Source organism: Ipomoea nil, unplaced genomic scaffold (assembly GCF_001879475.1).
Source record: "Ipomoea nil cultivar Tokyo-kokei standard unplaced genomic scaffold, Asagao_1.1 scaffold1900, whole genome shotgun sequence".
NCBI lineage: Eukaryota > Viridiplantae > Streptophyta > Magnoliopsida > Solanales > Convolvulaceae > Ipomoea > Ipomoea nil.
This window is the reverse complement of record NW_017618328.1, coordinates 967,969-992,062: the sequence shown is the minus strand read 5'-3', so window position 1 is coordinate 992,062 and position 24,094 is coordinate 967,969. Positions and strand designations below refer to the sequence as shown.

At 35.8% G+C, this 24,094-nt stretch overlaps 2 protein-coding genes across 2 annotated transcripts; both read right to left on the bottom strand.

Moving 5' to 3' along the window:
• Positions 1-1,762: 1,762 nt before the first annotated feature.
• LOC109193662 lies at positions 1,763-2,698 on the bottom strand. Its single transcript, XM_019344516.1, has 2 exons — positions 2,260-2,698; positions 1,763-2,097 (listed from the first exon to the last, which is right to left on the bottom strand). Exons 1-2 carry the CDS (start codon positions 2,696-2,698, stop codon positions 1,763-1,765), a joined length of 774 nt encoding a protein of 257 aa, XP_019200061.1.
• A 9,148-nt stretch (positions 2,699-11,846) lies between these two features.
• Positions 11,847-13,477, bottom strand: LOC109193694 (G patch domain-containing protein 11-like). The gene is made up of 3 exons (XM_019344546.1): positions 13,411-13,477; positions 12,832-13,027; positions 11,847-12,012 (listed from the first exon to the last, which is right to left on the bottom strand). The coding sequence occupies exons 1-3, from the start codon at positions 13,474-13,476 to the stop codon at positions 11,930-11,932; spliced, it is 345 nt and encodes a 114-aa protein (XP_019200091.1). The 5' UTR covers position 13,477; the 3' UTR covers positions 11,847-11,929.
• Between the last annotated feature and the right edge of the window lie 10,617 nt (positions 13,478-24,094).

Genomic DNA, 24,094 nt, shown 5'->3' with positions numbered 1-24,094 from the left:
CTTCGAGCTCTATAGCCCATCTATGGTGTTTTGCATATTGGGTACATACAAACTAGGGTATATCACATCACTAGTGAGACAGTTCTCTTACTATCAGTTTGAACATCTTTGGAGATAATGAATTGGATCCATCGTTGGTGGTTCTTTAGACGTATATGTGATTGCATCAAACTGGGTAAACAAACCCTTGTGTTCATTTTCTTACCATTTGATTAGTTTACTACACAAATTTGAAATCTAGCTTACCGTCTGATTAAACCAAAATTGAGTCAGTATTTGTAATTGAAATAAACAGTTAAGTAAGTTTAGGTCAATCGGATATTATCGAGGAACACTTGAATTCTCAATTGGTATTAGAGCTTTTAAATCTATATATTGATTTGATCCTCAGGGAAAGTGGTTTTGATTAATGTTTCTTGTATAAAGATCTTGATTAATTGTTGAAATTGTGATTACTGTTGGGAATATTTGGTGTAGTTCTTTGTGTTGTTTTGTTGTATCTTGATTTCACAGGATGGAAAACAATATTCACTTAGGTTAGAGATTACGGGAGTAACTATGCGTGTAATGGAAGACGCAACCTACAACATAATTGGAGATGAAATGCACTCTAAAATTTAAAAATTTAGTCCCTTAGAAGAATTCTTGATCCAAAAAGGTTCTAAGTTGATTGGGAAGAAAACAGCTAAAGAATAAGGGCCTTCTATCCACGACGATGGCAAAGATAATTATGATCAGTGAAATCTAGAAGCTGCCACCCATCTCTCCAGAGCTGAACATGAGGCAAGCCTAACAGTGGCCCCTGGACATTCTTCCATGTTAATGGTTGAAGGGAGCCACAAGCTGAAGTTACTCTGGAAGGAATAGAGAGATCAAAAGAAGTTGGTCTAAAAGGAGTAGATGATGTTGAAATCTCATCTGAGAATGTTTTCAACGAGAGCAAATTTGGCAAGGACTCTATCAACCTGGTGACTGACTAATTGGAAGCTAAGGGACTAAGAGAGGGGTAGAAGAACCTCATCAGTTTCCCAAGGTTGTGGATAAAGTTGCATAGGGTACTGAACCAATAAAAAGGACTAAATTAGGAAAGCACTCTATACCATAACTTAACGGGAATATTCTTGAAGTTCCAACGATAGAAGGTATTGGAGGAGAAAATAGTCCACTGACTATTGATTTTGTTCTAGATTTGGTTCATATTTTAAATTGAGAACAAAATTAATAGTCAATGGACCATTTATGGTCATATCAAAAGTACGTAAATGATGAAAATTGTTAAAGATCAATAGTCATGAGACAATATATGGTCAAATTAAAAGTTTGAGAAAAAAAATTGATAAATGTCAATAGTCAATAAATTAAAACTCCCACTCTATGGAAGAAATTTACCCCATATTCAAGTTTCAAGCTTTCATCTTTGTCTCCATTTTTCTATCCTCAAAATTACAATTGATAATATAATCGCTCAAAGTCATAACCCTTAACACGATGCGTTGGGGGTTAAGATCAGAATACGTCTAGTCCAAGAGTACAAAGCTTCACATATATATCGAAAACAGTGTGTCTGTACGTTGTAAAATGCAATGAAATTTAACTTATAATCATTTCTAGGATAGCTTACCTTTTTGCATTCACACAAATCAATAGTTCTCAACAGCGATGGCTAGTAAAATTTAATTCACAACACTAAAATACCAATAACACAATAATCATTGTTGTTGTTGTTGTTGGTCGCCTGGTAGCCCACTTCATCTATCATCATTTACAGACCAATCATGGCCGGGGAAACAAGGGTCTCCACGTAACTAGTTACCATATAACCAAGACCAAAGGGGATATTAAAATTCTTTCCCCCTTTAGCATTAGGCCTATGGAGCTTTAACTGACGTCCAACCATCATTAGAATATCCCCATTTTCAGAAACATGTGCGATTGCAAGTTTAGCATTACATATAGCCATGTATGTAGTGTTCTCGAAACCCCGGGAAACTGGATGATGAACTGGTAAGTTTGAAATGCAGACTAGTTTAGTCCAAGATTCTTCAACTCCGTACTCATTCATCACCCAAACTTCCATTTGACGTTTGTGATGAACACCTGCAAAAAGCAATCCTCTTGATTCACTTATACAAATAGCGGCCGCATGTTCATGGCTGGGTAACGCCATAGGTTTGACAGTTTAAGTGGTTAAGTTAAAAGAAATTATATCCCAATTCCATTCACTTTCATGTAAGTTGTTGTTGCACCAGTTGAGATTACCACTCACAAACACAGCAATTCTTGGATGAACAAACCCACTAATAAATCCTCTTTCACTTCTTTTCCATGACCCATGCTTAAAACTGTAAACCAAGACTATAGTCTCATCACCATTGCCATCATAATAAGCATAAACAACCTTATAGTCATCATTACACTCATCGTACCCAAATCCAAAAATGCTGATGTTGCCCAACTGCCAGACATCTGGGATTGTCTTGATGTTTCCATTTGATGATGGGTTCCAAATGATTATTCTATACGGTTTAGCACGAAAGCAAAGGACCCCATTGGAAGAACCCAACAATTCGAAACCACCTTCAGGGATTAAGACCAAGCGGTCATATGTAATAAACTTGCGAAATGATGATTGCTTCTTCTCTGTAACAGAAAACAAGGACATATAGCTAGTAATCCAATTTACGCTGCTATGAGTCATGACCTTATTATCTTTTTTCGATTGAAAATGTAGGTGGAATTTGACAAATTCTGGAGATGAGATTAAGTCACGCCAAGCTTTTGAAACACACCTAAATTGCAGCAGAAACTTCACATACAGCCTTTTAAGGATTTCTGTGATAATATCTTGATTCAAATTTGGTTGTGGCATATGGCGCTTTCGCTTAGGAGTAGGGAATGACATCTTGATTGTGTGTCTTAGATTAAACTTCCTTAGCTTTTGTTATCTGAAAATAAAAAATAAAAAAAACAAAATTAATTATATATTTATACCAAACTCAAGATCCTTAAAAATATGAATGTCAGTACAAAAGGAATAAATTTGAAATTTGAATGTAATTGTTATCTAATATCCTTCCCACTATCCATAAGAAATTTGAATGTCAATACAAAAGGATTAAAAGCCATACAAATTACAAAAAGATTCCAATAAGTATTGCTAGTGTTACATCATTGATTAATTTCAATATGTATATTATTATAGAATTAATTTATTTTGTTTTTAACTAATTATCTATAAGTACTCAAAAAAAAAAATTAATTATCTGTGAGAATAAATGAATATTTAATTTTTAATTAACTGCTAATAAGAATTTTAAAAAATAAAATTATTCCCACGTAGCTATTTGCACTATCTCTACTTACTATCGATCATCCCATTTATCACATTATGAATATTTAATTTTTAATTAACTGCTAATAAGAATTTTAAAAAATAAAATTATTCCCACGTAGCTATTTGCCACTATCTCTACTTACTATCCATCATCCCATTTATCAAATTCATATTTCTTTTACTTGTTTTACTATTATTTCTAACTTTATCCCATCTACCTAACCACAAGGCCATAACAACCTATATAGTTACAATATTACTTGATACTTTTATCAATTGTCACTACATTTTTATTGCTTTATGAAAAAAAAAAAATTTAATGTGTATTAGTTTCATATTTTATAAATTGATAAATAGAGTTAATACCATCTGAGGTCCTCCGAGTATAGTGGTTTTGCCACGTTTAGTCCTAAACTTTCAAAGTGACCATCTGTGGTCCTTCAACTTTCAAATTTAACCATTCGTGGTCCAAGATAACCACAAATGGTCCTTCAAGTTTCGAAAGGACCATGGTTGGTTAAAATTTAATAGTTGAAGGATCATGGGTGGTTAACTTGGACCACGAATGGTTAAATTTGAAAGTCGAAGGACCACAGATGGTCAATTTGAAAGTTTAGGACTAAACGTGGCAAAACAACTATACTCGGAGGACCTCATATGGTATTAACTCTTGAAAAATAAATAGATTTGAACACATTTAATAGCTTTCTAATGAAAATGAAAACTTGAAATTTTTTTAGAAGTATATATATATATATATATATATATATATATATATATATATATATATATATATATATATATAGAGAGAGAGAGAGAGAGAGAGAGAGAGAGAGAGAGATATAGAGAGATAGAGAGAATTGTATCAAAATAGCGCAAAAGCTATATGAATTTTAGTAGTGTTTTTTTTTTCTCTTCCTCGTATTTAATTGGGGACGAGTTTGTAAATGCGGGTGTATTAACTAAGAAAATTTAGGAAAAATAGAAAATGTATTCAAAAAAAATATGTTTCAAAATAAATTTGTCCATGTTTTCCCCATTTCAATTTCTTTACAAAAAACAAATTTTTTTTTTTTTGTTGGTTGTTCAAATGGACAACATACATCTACACTTGTAAAAAAAAAATTTTTTAAAAATCAAGTCTTATAGCTAGCAAAGGGGATGAGACTAGAGATTACCTTCTTAATCTAAGGAGTTTCAATGACGATTGAAGGAAACCTTGTTTTTCAATCGAGAGACGAGAGTTAAGAGATATTGAGAGCGACAGAGAAGATTAAACTGAGAGAGGATTTTGGTGTTTAGAGAGAGAGGGAGGGGGAGGCCGGGATGGTAGATGGGGGAAATGCTAACGAGTATATAAAGGGTTAGGGTTAGGGTTAGACATTTGGAGTCAGAGGAAATTGGATGGGCCGACAAAAAAAAAAAAAAAAAAAAACCATTTAGACAATTCGGTCTATTTGTTTTTAATGTAGAAAAGGTAAGGAGTATACAAATGTAGGAAATGGAAATGGTGACCCCCAGACACAGAAGACGTGGGCCACTTGTAGAGACCCCAGACGCATGCCCCTTAAAAAGAATCTTCTTTGTCAAAATGTCATTCACATAGAAATAAAGTGGGTGAAACTCAAAGAAAACATTATTGTCTTTCGCAAAGCGCTGAACAGACAGTAAAGAAGAGGAGAGATCATGGACATGCAAAACATCACGGAACTTAAAATACATAGAATTAGTAGCTAACGAAGCGGAACCAACATTAACAATAGGCAAACCTATACCACTGCCGACTCGCAGAGTTTCCGGGCCATCATAACTTGTCGCGGAAGTCATCAAGGATGAATCAGGCGTAGCATGATTCGTAGCGCCAGTGTCCGGGAACCACTCATGAGGACCACTGGGATCACCAATCTCACCGGAGACAGCCACATTCGCTTGCGGTGCCAAGGGGGGGTCGAGAAACGATACCAACACGAGAGGGCCCCGTGTCCTTGTTTGTCACAGATCTGGCACCGTGGTCCCATGCCCGAGCCACGCCCGCATCCACGGCCACGCCTGTCGCCCGAGCCCCGACCGCGACCTTGTTGTTGCGTCGCACCGCCATGGCCACCGCGGCCTGAAGCCGGACCTCTAAAGCCAGCGACCATCGTCAGCGCAGATCCACTCTTGCGATACCAATAAATCTGCCACCTCCACAAGATTACCACTCACAAACACAGCAATTCTTGGGTGAACAAACCCACTAATAAATCCTCTTTCACTTCTTTTCCATGACCCATGCTTAAAACTGTAAACCAAGACTATAGTCTCATCACCATTGCCATCATAATAAGCATAAACAACCTTATAGTCATCATTACACTCATCGTACCCAAATCCAAAAATGCTGATGTTGCCCAACTGCCAGACATCTGGGATTGTCTTGATGTTTCCATTTGATGATGGGTTCCAAATGATTATTCTATACGGTTTAGCACGAAAGCAAAGGACCCCATTGGAAGAACCCAACAATTCGAAACCACCTTCAGGGATTAAGACCAAGCGGTCATATGTAATAAACTTGCGAAATGATGATTGCTTCTTCTATGTAACAGAAAACAAGGACATATAGCTAGTAATCCAATTTACGCTGCTATGAGTCATGACCTTATTATCTTTTTTCGATTGAAAATGTATGTGGAATTTGACAAATTCTGGAGATGAGATTAAATCACGCCAAGCTTTTGAAACACACCTAAATTGCAGCAGAAACTTCACATACAGCCTTTTAAGGATTTCTGTGATAATATCTTGATTCAAATTTGGTTGTGGCATATGGCGCTTTCGCTTAGGAGTAGGGAATGACATCTTGATTGTGTGTCTTAGATTAAACTTCCTTAGCTTTTGTTATCTGAAAATAAAAAAAAAAAGAAAATTAATTATATATTTATACCAAACTCAAGATCCTTACAAATATGAATGTCAGTACAAAAGGAATAAGAAATTTGAAATTTGAATGTAATTGTTATCTAATATCCTTCCCACTATCCATAAGAAATTTGAATGTCAATACAAAAGGAATAAAAGCCATACAAATTACAAAAAGATTCCAATAAGTATTGCTAGTGTTACATCATTGATTAATTTCAATATGTATATTATTATAGAATTAATTTATTTTGTTTTTAACTAATTATCTATAAGTACTCAAAAAAAAAAATTAATTATCTGTGAGAATAAATGAATATTTAATTTTTAATTAACTGCTAATAAGAATTTTAAAAAATAAAATTATTCCCACGTAGCTATTTGCACTATCTCTACTTACTATCGATCATCCCATTTATCACATTATGAATATTTAATTTTTAATTAACTGCTAATAAGAATTTTAAAAAATAAAATTATTCCCACGTAGCTATTTGCCACTATCTCTACTTACTATCCATCATCCCATTTATCAAATTCATATTTCTTTTACTTGTTTTACTATTATTTCTAACTTTATCCAATCTACCTAACCACAAGGCCATAACAACCTATATAGTTACAATATTACTTGATACTTTTATCAATTGTCACTACATTTTTATTGCTTTTTGAAAAAAAAATTTAATGTGTATTAGTTTCATATTTTATAAATTGATAAATAGAGTTAATACCATCTGAGGTCCTCCGAGTATAGTGGTTTTGCCACGTTTAGTCCTAAACTTTCAAAGTGACCATCTGTGGTCCTTCAACTTTCAAATTTAACCATTCGTGGTCCAAGTTAACCACAAATGGTCCTTCAAGTTTCGAAAGGACCATGGTTGGTTAAAATTTAATAGTTGAAGGACCATGGGTGGTTAACTTGGACCACGAATGGTTAAATTTGAAAGTCGAAGGACCACAGATGGTCAATTTGAAAGTTTAGGACTAAACGTGGCAAAACCACTATACTCGGAGGACCTCATATGGTATTAACTCTTGATAAATAAATAGATTTGAACGCATTTAATAGCTTTCTAATGAAAATGAAAACTTGAAATTTTTTTAGAAGTATATATATATATATATATATATATATATATATATATATATATATATATATATATATATATAGAGAGAGAGAGAGAGAGAGAGAGAGAGAGAGAGAGAGAGAGAGAGAGATATATATATATATATATATATATATATAGAGAGATAGAGAGAATTGTATCAAAATAGCGCAAAAGCTATTTGAATTTTAGTAGTGTTTTTTTTTTTCTCTTCCTCGTATTTAATTGGGGACGAGTTTGTAAATGCGGGTGTATTAACTAAGAAAATTTAGGAAAAATAGAAAATGTATTCAAAAAAAATATGTTTCAAAATAAATTTGTCCATATTTTCCCCATTTCAATTTCTTTACAAAAAACAAATTTTTTTTTTTTTTGTTGGTTGTTCAAATGGACAACATACATCTACACTTGTAAAAAAAAAAATTTTAAAAAATCAAGTCTTATAGCTAGCAAAGGGGATGAGACTAGAGATTACCTTCTTAATCTAAGGAGTTTCAATGACGATTGAAGGAAACCTTGTTTTTCAATCGAGAGACGAGAGTTAAGAGATATTGAGAGCGACAGAGAAGATTAAACTGAGAGAGGATTTTGGTGTTTAGAGAGAGAGGGAGGGGGAGGCCGGGATGGTAGATGGGGGAAATGCTAACGAGTATATAAAGGGTTAGGGTTAGGGTTAGACATTTGGAGTCAGAGGAAATTGGATGGGCCGACAAAAAAAAAAAACCATTTAGACAATTCGGTCTATTTGTTTTTAATGTAGAAAAGGTAAGGAGTATACAAATGTAGGAAATGGAAATGGGGACCCCCAGACACAGAAGACGTGGGCCACTTGTAGAGACCCCAGACGCATGCCCCTTAAAAAGAATCTTTTTTGTTAAAATGTCATTCACATAGAAATAAAGTGGGTGAAACTCAAAGAAAACATTATTGTCTTTCGCAAAGCGCTGAACAGACAGTAAAGAAGAGGAGAGATCATGGACATGCAAAACATCACGGAACTAAAAATACATAGAATTAGTAGCTAACGAAGCGGAACCAACATTAACAATAGGCAAACCTGTACCACTGCCGACTCGCAGAGTTTCCGGGCCATCATAACTTGTCGCGGAAGTCATCAAGGATGAATCAGGCGTAGCATGATTCGTAGCGCCAGTGTCCGGGAACCACTCATGAGGACCACTGGGATCACCAATCTCACCGGAGACAGCCACATTCGCTTGCGGTGCCAAGGGGGGGTCGAGAAACGATACCAACACGAGAGGGCCCCGTGTCCTTGTTTGTCACAGATCTGGCACCGTGGTCCCATGCCCGAGCCACGCCCGCATCCACGGCCACGCCTGTCGCCCGAGCCCCGACCGCGACCTTGTTGTTGCGTCGCACCGCCATGGCCACCGCGGCCTGAAGCCGGACCTCTATAGCCAGCGACCATCGTCAGCGCAGATCCACTCCTGCGATACCAATAAATCTGCCACCTCCACAAGAGAAACCGTAGTACCTCGAGCTAGGGTTGCCACAAGCGGACGAAATTCAGACCGTAAGCCACGAAAGACGTACACGTTTTGATCGTCTAACGTAACATCACGACCAATATAATCTGCGATGGAAGAGTCTCCCTGCCGAAGGGGTTGCAACTCACCGAACAACCGCAACGCCCGAGAACGCGAGGAAGAAGCAAGAGATTGTTCGATGGTGAGCCACAGTTGCCGCGAAGTAGAACGACCAACGGCGAACCGCATTGTCTCCTCTGAAAGGGACGAAATTAAGAGAGACAATATGGCCTTGTCTTGCCTCCTCCAAACCACCTGCCGGGCTACGAGCTCACCCGTCGCCGCTAGGCTGTCGGCGGTCGAGGCAACGGCGACCGGTGCTGCGACCGGATACGGTATACTACCATCGATGAAACCAAGAAGGCCTTGACCCTCTAGGAATGGCAGCATCTGTGTTCGCCAGAAAAGATAATTACGGGGGGTCAATTTCAGAGAGACAAAGTGATGAGCCGATGAGAGGCTGTTCCCGATGTGCACAGGGTAGGTCACGGTAACGGTCCGTTCAGAAGATCGAACAGAGCCATCATCAGGGAGACCGAGACCATCCATGGGAGAAAAACCTATAAGATGATACCAGATGAGAGTGTATGTAAAAGTGTTGTGTTCAGTAATAATGTCTGAGATTATAGAGAGCGAATATATAGATACTAGATAGAGTCCTAGTCTAACACGAATAATATAGTCCTAGTCTAATATGAATAATATAGTCCTAATAATAATAAAAGATATTTATTTTCAAGCATATCATATTCTTGAGAATAGTATTTTCTTAAATTTATAAACTTACCAAATGATGGAATAAGCATACTCATAGGAATTCTATACCATTCTAAGCATATTCCATGAATTAAACGTGTTGTTAGTCTTTTAGATTCATGTGTGTTTTATTCTTCTTTTTTATAATCTTTCATTATGGTTTTTAGACCCAGGCAAACCATAGAATTGGGAAATATAACCTGTACGAATGATGAGAACATGGGATCTTAGAGTATGATGTTAGATAGCGAGTACCATTTCTGCGATGTTAGATAGCTAGTACCATTTCAGCCTCTTGAAATTGTGTCTTTGATATTTGGTAAAAGTTAAATTGTGGGTTTCTCTAATATATATGTGGAAATGACTGATCATCCTACTGAGGAAACTCATGTGTCATAACCTGATGTTGAATCTGGGAATATTGAGTTCATTGATGAGACCATAATCTCCTATTACCAACAACGAGAGTTCTCAAGCAAAATAGATAAAAAGAAAAAGACAACCTGAGAAGTGTGTTGATCCATCTACTGAGTCAAGCTTGATAACTTATTCTGACAAGAGAAGAAAGGTTCCTATTTCTACTGATCACAACAAGAAAAATGCACATAGACAACGGTTAATAACCGTTGTCGTAGGGGTATAATTTCTGTTGTTGAAGCCGGTGTTGTTGTAAGTCCCGCGCATAGACAACGGTTTTTTAACCGTTGTCTTTTCTAGAAACAACAACGGTTTTTAACCGTTGTCTATTAAGTGTTGTTGTAGCTGGTGTTGTTGTAAGTCACGCACATAGACAACGGTTAATAACCGTTGTCTTTTCTAGAAACAACAACGGTTTTTTAACCATTGTCTATTAAGTGTTGTTGAAGCCGGTGTTGTTGTATGTCACGCACATAGACAACGGTTAATAACCGTTGTCTTTTCTAGAAACAACAACGGTTTTTTAACCGTTGTCTATTAAGTGTTGTTGAAGCCAGTGTTGTTGTATGTCACGCACATAGACAACGGTTAATAACCGTTGTCTTTTCTAGAAACGACAACGGTTTTTTAACCGTTGTCTATTAAGTGTTGTTGAAACCGGTGTTGTTATATGTCACGCACATAGACAATGGTTAATAACCGTTGTCTTTTCTAGAAACGACAACGGTTTTTTAACCGTTGTCTATTAAGTGTTGTTGAAACCGGTGTTGTTAAAAGTCACGAACATAGACAACGGTTTTAAACCGTTGTCGTTTCTTCCAAAGACAACGGTTTTTGACCCGTTGTTAATTCAATGTTGTTGAAACTGGTGTTGTTAAAAGTGATGCACATAGACAACGGTTTTTAACTGTTGTCTTTTCTTTGAAAGACAACAGTTATAAAATGTTGTCTATTGTGTGTTGTTGAAATCGCTGTTGTTAAAAGTCGCACCCATAAACTGTTGTCTATTGTAAAATAGACAACGTTTAACCGTTGTCTCAACTCGTTTTTAACCTGCTTAAATTTTAATCATATAAAAAAAATAGAAGCATTTATCCATTCACCATGGCCAAGTGCAGTTACATTGCACAAGCTAAGCAAGGTTCATAATAACAAGTCAAAATACTGAACATGACCAATTCTAATCAAATCATCATCCAAGTCATAATACTACAAAAAACAATTCCGATCCACACACCAAGTCTAAATGATCACAACGTCAAATCATACCTACTCTATATAACTTGATAGAATATCAGCCCATTCTGAACGCACTAGATCAATAACCGCTTTGTCATAATCAACTTGTTGGAACTACATGTAAATAGTGAGTAAATAAATTAGTATAGATATAATAAATTTGTAAAATAATTATATGATTTTTGACAAGACCATGACAACAACAACAAAATTAACAGATACTTAAAAAACATGCAAAATATTATTATAAGAAATAACAAACAATAATCATTGAGAGCAATTTACCTTGCTCAATGAACACAGAGAGGCCAAAATCAGTTGCCTTCAAAACAATCTGCCAAAAGCTTAAGGAGTTCCAAATGTTCAAAATTGTTCTTGTAGCTGTTGGTGGAGAGAAAATTGAGCACTCATGAGAAATACCAAGTGACCAATACATTATAGATAATACTATGTGCTGCCTTCTGTTATTAGATGTATGTATCAGAAAAAGTAAAGTATCAAACTCGGATTTTCTACCATGCAACATAGTTACCCTTAAAGATGTAAATCCATACCTCCCGTTTCTTTGCAAGTTCTTCAGTCTCCTCAAACTCAATATCAAGCTTTTTTCGCTGGATGTTTTCTTCTTATGTAAAATAATCATCTTCCTCTTGCTTTCCAAGCCCTAATTTTGCATCTCGTATCCCGGACTTTATTGGCTCGATGATGCCTTGAAACAAACAGATTGTAAAGAATTAAGAAAGAGACAAAAGCATTACCAAATATGGTTCTCCTCATCCATAAGAGTTAGATGCAAAGTGGACAAGAAATCAAGAAAATCATGCACAAATGGCATTTTGAAATTTGAAACTAATGCTAAGTTGTAAACAAATATTATCCTCTGGTAAAAGTTTGCTCAACTATTAGGTTGTTAACAATAGCATCCAAATACAGAGCTTTGAGTTTTAACATTGTTGGCGAAACTTCCTTTTCTAGACATTTGGCTCAGGTCAAATCTCATGCCCACTGATATACCAAAATGAGACCACAAAAAAAAAAAAAAAGGACCAATGCACACAAGTTTTGTGTGCAATTTAGTAGGAATTATACTGGGCAATGGAATTTCTGCATCTCATTCCAAAATCCCAAGTCGGAACCATATTTCAATTTTAGACCAACAATTAGAAGTCAGGAAAGAGGGGGAAACAATTACAGATACAATGGTTAGCAGAAAACTGAATTTCATATTTTTCAGTCCGCACTGATGAAACATTGCATGGTTAGCCTTCCAGAATTGATAGAATTCAGTGCAAACAGTTCATTCTTGCAGAAACAAAGTCAGGTTGGGAGGGAGTATGCAGTGTTTTCATGTACTAAAAACACTCAACAGAAAATGAAAATAAGAAATACTCAAAAACAGATCAGGCCAAGCCATCTAATAAAGGAAACACTTAAATGGTACACAGAAGGTAAACCAAGATAAAGGAGGGAATCAAATATGTGCATAAAGATATCAATGCTTTCCAGATCATCCTGTGAACAATTATACCTTGCTCATTTTTTCCAAGGCCCTTTCCTTTCCACCCCATTTTCTGAAGAAGCCTGAATCCGACATTGGATGATGTTAACTGTTTGTCTAATGGTGCTTGTTCAACATTTTCTAGATCGACATTTTCTGTTGGTCTGTGACTAATTGGTAGGCGAAAGTCCTCTGTGAGATCCTCAAGGATAGAAGCCTCATCTGCCTATGAGAAAACAAGTAGAGTTTGATGTCATGAAAAAAAATGGCAATATTTGAGAAAATTGCCAAAGAGTAATGCAATGTAAAGTCAAAAACTAGAACAGATCTCTGTATAGGCAACGTAAACATACACAGATCACTGCAAAGGTTTAATATATGAGGTTGCCTAACCATAATATATCTGTTGAGTTCAAGCATGACACATTTTAGAGTGCAGACAGTTTCACCAGCACCAAAAAACATACAGACAATAATTTTATACTCCGTATTTATCTAATATTTTGTTAAGTACAGAAAAACAAACAGAAATACAGTGTTATCTCTCAAAATAAAATGCCAAATAAATAAAAAAAAGTTTGACAAACCAAGAGAAGTGTGTACACATACCTCATTGTCATGCTGCTGATTGTCAGGTTGCATCCCTAGTTGACCATTAAACCATCTATTTTCCATTTGCTTAAAAATATTCAAGTAACAAGACAAATAATATAAACACTACAACTACAAAATCATTAATATAATGTGGCAAAAATAATGGAAAGACATATACATATATATGTGTAGTTGGCTTGGATGGCATTCTACGTAAAGGATCCTAAGAAAGAGGTAGTTAGGAAGGTTGGAAGGGGAAAGTACAGTTTTTGGGGGTACGTGTATGTATACAAGATCGAAACATGATCACAAAAAATAATGTGAATCGGAAAGATAATCAAGGCTTGTGTGATGCATAATTTTCTTTAAACAAATTGCTCATTCCTAAAGCATTAATTTATCCAAACTATGAGGTTCTAAAAAAAAAAAGAAGATGAAGGAACTATGAATGCAACAACTGACAAGTACTGTACTTAGCATTATTATTCTAAATTATGGCTGATAGTGCTGCATATATAAGATTAATTAAGCTTAAATTACTTTATGTGTTAGAATGTAAACCTCTAACTTTATGAAAAAGACAGAACTACCCTGCAAGTGCATGCCCCAGATTCCATGAGTCCACTCACCCCTATTAAACAATGTTGTGACTGCATTTTATATACCAATAATTAGAAGAGAAGGCACATGAGCTGTACCACATCTTGAGAGAAACTTGGTGGCCAATTAGTCGGTTTCAACATAGAAAGAAGAACTTATGAGAAAGACACCCAATGCTTTGAAAAGAGCATAGAAGAATACCAATGAAAAAAGATTCTCTCTTTCTCTACAACAATCCACATTTTTTACAGTCCAAAGTTTAAACAATAATAACACACTAGCCAAAGTAATTTAAGGTTTCCTCTAGGGTTTTGACTTTTGCAGCTCTGAACACCTTACCTCTTGTTCATACAATAATAGCTTATATATAAGAAGAAATCATTTAATAAATTCTCACTTCTCAGTAATATATACCCACAAAATTCAAGAAATTTTAAGTACAAAGAACAGCTCAGTTCAGACTTCAAAGTTCAATGTGTGAAATTCCTAACTAAGAGCTCAAGAAAACTAAAATGCATAAAAGAAAGTATACTAAAAAGGGCAATTTTTTTTCTCTCTGTATCTCTGTTTAATTTATTCAAGTCACTGGAAATAATCACAGCATTCATGGAGATATGTAATGCTTAAATTCCCTCAGACAAAAATAAATAATAAAAAATTACGTACAATCTTGCACATACATGTATATAGGTTGCCACCCCCATTACTTACAACAACCAACAAATTGTTTTACATATCTGTTCTTCACAAATTATATGCAGAAATTCAAACCCTAATTCCCCAACCCTAGCTTAAATCCAAAATTGTTTAGCATAAACACACACATTGATACAATCAGATAATTTTTGGATGAATTTGACAACTTATTAATTTTTGGATGAATTTGAAAGCTAACCTTAAAGTTTTTGGATGAATTTGAAAGCTAACCACGGTGGCGGCGGTTGGACCGACGGTGACAGAGGATGGAGGCGGCGATGGCGGCAGAGGTTGGACGAGGCGACGGCGTCGGAGGTTGGATGCGGCGGCGGCGTCTGAGGAGAACGGCGGTGGGCGGCGACCACTCTGACTGCGGAGATGGCTAGTAGCGGTCGGCGGAGAGCACTCTGACTGCGGAGAGGAACCTAAACTAACGAGAGTGACGGTCCGCGGAGAGGGAATTGAAGCTCACTGATCGATGACAATGGCGGGTCAGCGGAGTTGGTTCGGTGATGTCTAAGCAGAATTTTGTCTTAGTCAATGAAATTGAATTTCGTCCACAAACTTGCCAATGATGTCTTAGAGGGAAGAGAAAATTTTGGTTACCAATTTTGTGTTATAGGGAAATTTTATAGAGGGAAATTTTGTTTTAGAGGAAAATTTGGTAAGAAAATATTAGTTTTATTATCCTGGTTGTTAGATCCGGTCAATTAAAATACAATTGTTATGTCCTGGACCCGTGTACAGCCAACAGTGTGGACACAGTAACGGTGCCGTTAGTGGCACCGTTATCTTCCACTTTTTTTTTAAAAAAATAAAAAATAAAATTCAGACCGCTTATTATAGGAGCATACATAATCCGTAACTGTACATTCATAATTCAATAACTGTAAAGTCATAATTTTCGAAGCTCTATATATTCACAATTTTATAGCTCTATGTTCATAATTTTATCACTATATGTTCATAATTGTAAGTTCATAATGTCAGAGCTCTGTGTTCATAATTCCATAACTATACATTCATAATTCCATATTTGTACATTCATATATAATTCCATAACTGTACATTCATAAAGTCATAATTGTACATTCATAATCCCACAAACGAATAACGCCGTTAACGGCGAGACAAAATCAAAGTTCACTGAAAACGACGTCGTACGTTTTGGATTCGTGTCCACAATGCATTGTGGACACGGGCCTGAGGCATAATTTGCGATTAAAATAGTACCGGCTATATAGGTACATAACACGAGATTCATAGATTTCTTTAATGTAGATTCATAATTTCTATACAGTATATTTCTAATTTAAATACAATTGTATAGATTCATAATTGGGAATATGAACAACGCAAATTATGAACATAAAGTTCTGTAATTGCGAATATAGATCAGAGTTCAATCATTATGAATATGAATTTCAATTCAAAATTTATGAATATATAGTTCAGCTATTATGAACATAGAAGAGTGTGTACCATGCATGGTGCACATGGTTGCACAGCATAATTTGCCCTTTAGTACCCCGAGGTTTATTACCGACAACTCGCGGCCCAATTATATTACAAAGAGATCATGGCAAAAGAAATGGGATATAGCTAACCAATCGTTATGCTATGGACCCGTGTCCATAATGTAGTGTGGACATGGTAACGGTACCGTTAGTGGACTTTGATCACTGTACGACATAATTTGCGATAGCTAACTGTACGGCATCGATCAACTACTCTTTCATATTCATTCTCCACGTGTCTCAATTTTGGGTGCCCATTTTTTTTTTTTTAAAATATTATCGATATAATCTATTATTTTTTATACTTGATATTTTTATTTTTATTTTTTTGAATTCATAGATTGGTCTTAATTGTAATATAATTGAAAATAAAACTTTAATGAATTGACTTTGAAATTTTGGTGAATAATTTTATATTTAAATATGAACGAAAATAGAATTATTAAATTAACTTTTGAATTGTATTCTTTCTTTGTTAAATTTTTATGCAATATATTTGGACAAAAAATTTTAATTACATTTTTATTCTTGTTAACACTCAGGGTATAATAGTTAAAAGATAAGGTGTAACACTTTAGTATTAAAGAGTTGGTGTGGTTTGGTGGATTTCGCTTTGTTTGTTATGTTAAAGGTCTTGGGTTCTATTCTTTGTGGTGGCATCTTTAACCTATTTTATACAATGATTATCTTGGTTCTCAAAGACAACACATAAGCAAATTGGTTATATCAAGTATACTAGTTTACTCAAGTACATAAGTGTTGGTTTGGCTTGGTGGGTTTAGCTTAGTTTATTATCTTAGAGGTCATAGGTTTTATTCTTCCTAGGAGATCCTTCAACTATTTTCTAAAATTGTTTTCTTGGTTTTCACAAACAACACAGAAGCAACCCAGTCATATACGAAATGTTGCACATTCAAACACAAGAGTTTATGTTGCTTAGTTGGTTAGACTTTATTTATTAAGTTTGAGGTCAAAAGTTCAACTCTTGTTATTAACATCCTTGTTTTTGTTTTATACAACTGTTAAATAATGATGCGCAAAGACAGCGGTTATAATAACCGTTGTCTTTGTAGTGTTGTGTATTCAAATACGCTTAAAGACAACATACCAAAGACAACGCGCAACGACAACGGTTATATAAAACCGTTGTCGTTGTAGTGTTGTGTATTCTAGTGCGCTTAAAGACAACACACCAACGACAACGGTTAAATAAAACCGTTGTCTTTTAAAAAAAAAAAAAGTGCACAAAGACAACAGTTTTAAACAACCGTTGTCTTTCTAGTGTTGTGTATTCTAATGCTCTTAAAGACAACACACCAACGACAACGGTTAAAAAAACCGTTGTCTTTTAAAAAAAAAAAACGCACATAGACAACGGTTTTAAAAAACCGTTGTCGTTGTGGTGTTGTCTTTTCACAAAATGCACAAAGACAACACACTTATAACAACGGTTAAGTAAAAACCGTTGTCTTTGACAAAAGTGTTGCATCAAAGACAACGGTTTTGGACCAAACTGTTGTCTTTTATACAAAAGACAACACTTTTCTTAAAAACTGTTGTCTTTCTAGTGTTGTCTATGTGCATTTTTCTTGTAGTGGATCCAGAGAAAAATCCACCAGTTTAACAAGTCTTCAAGAATTTGAGATATGCCACAAAGGGAAAAACACCCATGGCTGCACCTGCTCATATTCCATAAACTAAAAAGACTGCTTCCAAACCTGCAAGAAAAGGAGTTTTACTCCTGAGGTTGTTGAAAACCCTGATCAAGCTGAGACAGTTGCTCAATTCATTCATGTTTTACTGAATGAAGAAACGGAGAGCAAATGGGAATCCATGCTAAGAAGAGAACTAATTGTCTAGAGGAATTTGGATGTCAATCAACTAAACTCTATGTGTGATGTGATCGCCTTACTTCAAGAGGTTGGGTTGATGGCAACTGTTGAAAATGTAGGGCCATATTCTAAACTGCTGATTAATTAGTGCGTTTACTGCAACCTTTCTCAGTCAATCAGTGATCCAACCAATCCAAAGCACTACAAAGTCTTTATCCGAGGAACATGGTACAAGTTCAGTCCAGAGGTTATCTATAACTTTTATGGACTTAAGGCAAAACCTGGGGAGGATATTACAAATTGAATTGGGATCAAGTTGCCAAGACTCTTACTGGAGGAGTCTATTCTCACTGCCCAATCAACAATCAGCTCAGCTAGATGTAATCTACAGTGCTGACCTAAGTTCAAAATATGTGATCCTACATCGGTTTTCCACATACAGCTGGATCCCCTCTGCTCATCATTACTCAGTGACCAAGGAACTAGCTGCATTTCTGTATCGAATTGGCACTTTGCAGGGCTTTGATCTTGGAAAGATCATATTTGACCACATCCGATCATTCATACATCCTAGAGAGCAAAAGGTAAAATTGAATTACCCTAATCTAATCTTTGGTATTCTCATTGTTCAGGGATTGTCTCAACTAGCGCATGAAGTTATGAGGTCATCCTCCTTATACAAAGTGGATGAAAGGTTATTGAGTGGGAAAAATGTGAACGATGTATGTAAAGCTTGCTATACTATCTCTTGTGCTAGCTGCATCTGATGAAAATGAAGAAAGTCTCACTCGCTATGTTCATGATATACGATGCTCCCTGAAATTGAATAGGCAAGTCAATGATTTGGAGATAGCCAGCAAGATTATAAACCAACAGCTTGACAGTGCTAGAACCGAGCTTGCCACTGTTCTACTTCGACTGAGACAAATGTTGTTGATGACCAGACTGATGAACCTCCATTTGTTTGAAATTGCTTTGTCTATTACTTTGACAAAAACGAGGAGAAACGTATTGAGGGGGGAGTAATTTCTAGACAATTGGTTACTTTAATTTGGATGCTTATTTGGTTACTTGGTTTACAGACTACACTATTTTACGTGTGTTGGTTACTTGGGTCTATAAAGTTTGAACAATTGTCCTTAGATAGGACTTTATAATTTATGTGTTTATTTTAGTAACTGCTCTTGGTTTTTATTGTTTGGTTTACTTGTATTAGTTTTAATTGAATTTTGACAAATAATATCAAAAGGGGGAGTTTTGTTAGTGTTTAAATGTTGTAAACCCCAACATATAATTGACTTTATTATTATGGCAAATCAGATAACTTAGGTTTAGTATCAGTTAGTATGCTAAGTGATAATGTGACAGAATAAACACTACATCAGAGCCTTGGAAACTAGCTGTTGGACTACACCGACTTATCCGAGATTACTTGGCAGAGAACTTACAGCACTTGAGGTTATTTTACAAGAAAGTCCTCATCTGCTGATATACCTCAAGGGGTAAGATAGTAATCTTCTGCATCAAATATCTTTAAGATTACTTGTCTTCTAAGATTCAGAGATATACATATATAGAGAGATGATTCAAGATTATAGAGACAATAACAAGAAATGATCTTCAACATCTAAATCACAAGAAACTCTCTCTACACTCTAAGAACGACTACTCTGGCATATTTTTTTCTCAAGCCTTTATGATCTGAGTTTAAGAATAATATTTAGAAGAAACACTTTGAAGCTAAATCAGTGGACCGTATTCCATGAAATTTTGGTACAGTGAAGAGTGAGTTAGCGAGACAGACAACAATAGTGTGGCTCTCCAAGAAGGGACTTCTTGGACTGCTGTTTGCACAGATCTCCGCCCTCGACAATCTACTACACCCTCTACAGATTGGGTTACTACCGTTTGTGGCAAGCATTGGGTGAGAATGGTCTTCTCTTACCTTCTATGTGAATTGCTGATGAGATCGTAAATTGGGCGCCCCGCACCGATGGTGGTCCCCAAGACGTAAATACGAATTGTATCGAACTAGGTAAACAATACCTTGTGTCATTTACTTTCTGCATGTTTTGATTACCATATTTAATTGTATATTGTTGCTATAACTGTTAGAACACATGTTTAGGGTTTTGAGATATGAACAATATGTTAATTTGTTAAGTCTAAAAGTTAACCAGAGTTATAGACTATTACACATACATGAAATCACAATAATTGTGGGTTGTTGATAGTTGGGGATGGATTAAATAGGTAGATGGTAGTAGGAATTAATAAATAAGTCATGGTGCTCAAAAAGAATATGGTTATACTATAGGAAAATATGAAATAGTGATAGTTGAGGTAGGTAGGTGGTGGTTGATGGTTTTGGTAGGTGGGTGAAAGTATAAGAATATAAAAATAAGTTAAGTGAATGTGTATAAGTGAGTAAAGATAATGTTTACTATAAATGATGTGTTGGACGTAGACTAGGTTGGTCGAGTTCAGCCCCTGCTCGATTCAAGACGTGGCGTTGTGGCTTACCATGGAGGGATGTGGTTAAATTGTTAAATGATTAATGTCTACCTATTTATCACTAATTGGATTTAAGTAGGATAGAGTAACCAGATAGCCAAAGAACTCTGTGGTTAAGCGTGCTTCACTTACAATAGTTCGAGGATAGGAGACCCCCTGGGAAGTAAGCATAGTGTTGCGCTGAGATTCATCAATTGGTATCAAAGCTGAGGTCACGGTTTCAAATCAATGGCGAGGCAAAAGCCGAGCCCTGTCCTAGATGGGATGTGAGCGTAAGATGTGCCAAGTCCAGTCCTAGATGGGATCGGAGTCAGGCATGCTGCACAATTGGGCTTGGCGTTCAAAGGTTGCGGCAGGTGCTAGGAGGGGGATTTTTGGGCGTTGGCTGAGTTGGTCGTGTTTAGCCCCTGCTCGATTCGAGACGTGGTGTTGCGGCTTACAATGGAAAGATTTGGTTAAATGATTAATGTCCACCTATTTATCACCAGTTGGTTTTAAAGAAGATATGACAACCAGATAGCCAAGGAACTCTGTGATTAAGCATGCTTGACTTACAATAGTCACATGATGGGTGACCACCTAGGATGTAAGCATAGTGCAGCTATGAGATCCATATTTGTATACTTTTATTCCTTTTGTATAGACATTCAAATTTCTTTTGAATATTTTGAAGGATCAAAGTTCAATATAAATAAACAATCAAAATTTTTTTCTTGTTGTTAGACAACAAAAGGAATTATAATCTAATACACAATCAAGATGTCACTCACTACTCTTAACTCCAAAGCGCCATATGTCACAATCAAGATATAATCATGGAAATCATTAAAAGGCTGCCTATGAAGTCTCTATTCCAATTTAGCAGTGTTTCAAGATCTTGGCGTGATTTAATCTCAACTCCAAAATGTGGCAAATAGCATCTAAATTTTCATTGCATTCTAAAGTGGATAACATGACCATGACATATAGTAGTGTAAATCATATTTGCTATATGTCTTTGTTTTCTCTAATAGAAAACAAGCAATCATCAGTTCACAAGCTTATTACATATGGCCACTCACTCTTTAAGTCCCTAGAGTTGGTTTCAAATTTTTGGGTTCTTGGAATGGGCTCTTTTGTTTTCGTGCAAAATCATATAAAATAATAATTTGGAAACCTTCATCAAATGGAAAGCTCAAGACAATCACATATGTCTGGCACATGGGCTACATGAGCATATTTGGATTTGGAAACGACAAGCATAATGACGACTACAAAGTTGTTTATGCTTATTATGCTAACTATGGTGATGAAAATGTGGTTTTGGTGTATAGTTTTAAGCATGGGCCATGGAAAAAAAAAGTGAAAGAGGGTTTAGTAGTGGGTTTTTTAATCCCAAAAATGTTGTGTTTGTGAGTGGTAGTCTCAGCTGGTGCAACAACAAATTAGATAACAGTGACTGGAATTGGAACATAATTTCTTTTAATTTAACCATTGAAATTGCCAAAGTTATAGCTTTACCCAATCATGAATATGGGGCTGCTATTTGTATAAATGAATCAAGAGGATTGCTTTATGCAAGTTTTCATTATAAACTTCAAATGGAAGTTTGGGTAACGAATGAGTATGGAGTTGAAGAATTTTGGACTAAACTAGTTTGCATTTGAAACTTACCAGTTCATCATCCATTTCCCCGGGGTTTAGAGAACACTGCATACATAGCTATGTGTAATGCTAAACTCTCAATTGCACATGTTTCTAAAATTGGAGATATTCTAATGATGGTTGGGCATCATTTGAAGCTCCAAAGACTTAAGGGGTAAGAATTTTAATATCCAATATGTTGTTGGTTATACGGTGACTAGTTAGGTGGACACCCTTAGCTTGTTTCACCAGCCATGATTGGTATGTAAATAATGATTGACCAAGTGAGCTGGCTACTAAGGCTGTTGTTTTTGGCCACCTAGACGCCAAACCACTTCACCAATCACCATTTACAGACCGATCATGGCTAGTGAAACAAGCTAAAGGTGTCTGCATAACTAGTTACCGTATAACCAAACCCTTAGCTTGCTTCACCAGCCATGATTGGTATGTAAATAATGATTGACCAAGTGGGCTGGCTACTAAGGTTGTTATTTTTGGCCGCCTAGAAGCCAACCCACTTCATCAATCACCATTTACAGGCCGATCATGGCTAGTGAAACAAGTTAAAGGTGTCTACATAACTAGTTACCGTATAAGCAAAAACATAGGGGATATTAAAATTCTTACCCCCTTAATTTTACCATTAGGCATATGGAGCCTCAGCTGGTCCCCAACCATTATGAGAATATCACAATTTTTAGAAACATGTGCAATAGAGAGTTTAGCATTACACATAGCCATGTATGCAGTATTCTCTAAACCTCGGGGAAATGGATGATGAACTGGTAAGTTTCAAATGCAGAGTAGTTTTGTCCAAGATTCTTAAACTCCATACTCATTCATTACCCAAACTTCCATTTGACGTTTATAATGAAAACCTGCAAAAAGCAATCATCTTGATCCACTTATAAAAATGGAAGCCCCATGTTCATGGATGGATAACACTATAGATTTGGCAGTTTGAGTGGTTAAATTATAAGAAATTATGTTCCAATTCCAGTCACTTTCATCTAAGTTGTTGTTGCACCAGTTGAGACTACCACTTACAAACACAACAATTATGGGATTAACAAACCCACTAATAAACCCTCTTTTACTTCTTTTGCATGACCCATACTTAAAACTGTACACCAAAACCATATTCGCATCACCATAGTCAGCATCATAAGCATAAACAACCTTGTAATCGTCATTATGCTCGTCGTAGCCAAATGCAAATATGCTCATGTAACCCAATTGCCAGACATCTGGGATTGTCTTGAGGTTTACATTTGATGAAGGGTTCTAATTTATTTTTTTTTTTTAGATTTTGCACGAAAACAAAAAAGCCCATTCCAAGAACCCGAAAACTCAAAACCACCTCTAGGGACTAAGGGTGAGCAGTCATATGTAATAAGCATGTGAACTGGTGATTGCTTGATTTCTTGTAGAGAAAACAATTGTATATAGCTAAGCTGATTTACACTACTATATGTCATGATCATATTATCCATTTTTTAATGCAATGACAATTTTGATGCAATTTGGCAAATTTTGGAAATGAGATTAACACACCAAGCTTTTGAAACACACCTAAATTGGAATAGAGACTTCACAGGCAGCCGTTTAAGGATTTCCATGATTATATCTTGATTCAATTTTGGTTGTGGCTTATGGCGCTTAAGAGTTAGGAGTAGTAAATGACATTTTGATTGTGTCTTAGATTACAATTCCATTTGTCGTTGTCTGAAAATAGGAAAAAATTTTATTGCTTATTTATATTGAACTTTGATCCTACCCTATATTCACAAGAAATTTGAATGTCAGTACAAAAGGAATAGAAGTTAAGGAATATGGAACTCATAGCTGCAATATGTTTACGTCCCAAGGGCCACACATCATGTTATGGTTGTAAGTTAAGCACACTTAACCATA

Bases quoted from the DNA above. Each gene is read 5' to 3' on its own strand.
- LOC109193694 (XM_019344546.1), bottom strand. From the start codon at position 13,476: ATGGAAAATAGATGGTTTAATGGTCAACTAGGGATGCAACCTGACAAT. The intron at 13,028-13,410 runs GTATGTGTACAC...GTTTTCTCATAG, and splicing joins ATCAGCAGCATGACAATGAG to GCAGATGAGGCTTCTATCCT. The intron at 12,013-12,831 runs GTATAATTGTTC...GTTTGTTTCAAG, and splicing joins CCTTGGAAAAAATGAGCAAG to GCATCATCGAGCCAATAAAG.
- LOC109193662 (XM_019344516.1), bottom strand. From the start codon at position 2,698: ATGACTCATAGCAGCGTAAATTGGATTACTAGCTATATGTCCTTGTTT. The intron at 2,098-2,259 runs GTAATCTCAACT...TGCTTTTTGCAG, and splicing joins AATTGCTGTGTTTGTGAGTG to GTGTTCATCACAAACGTCAA.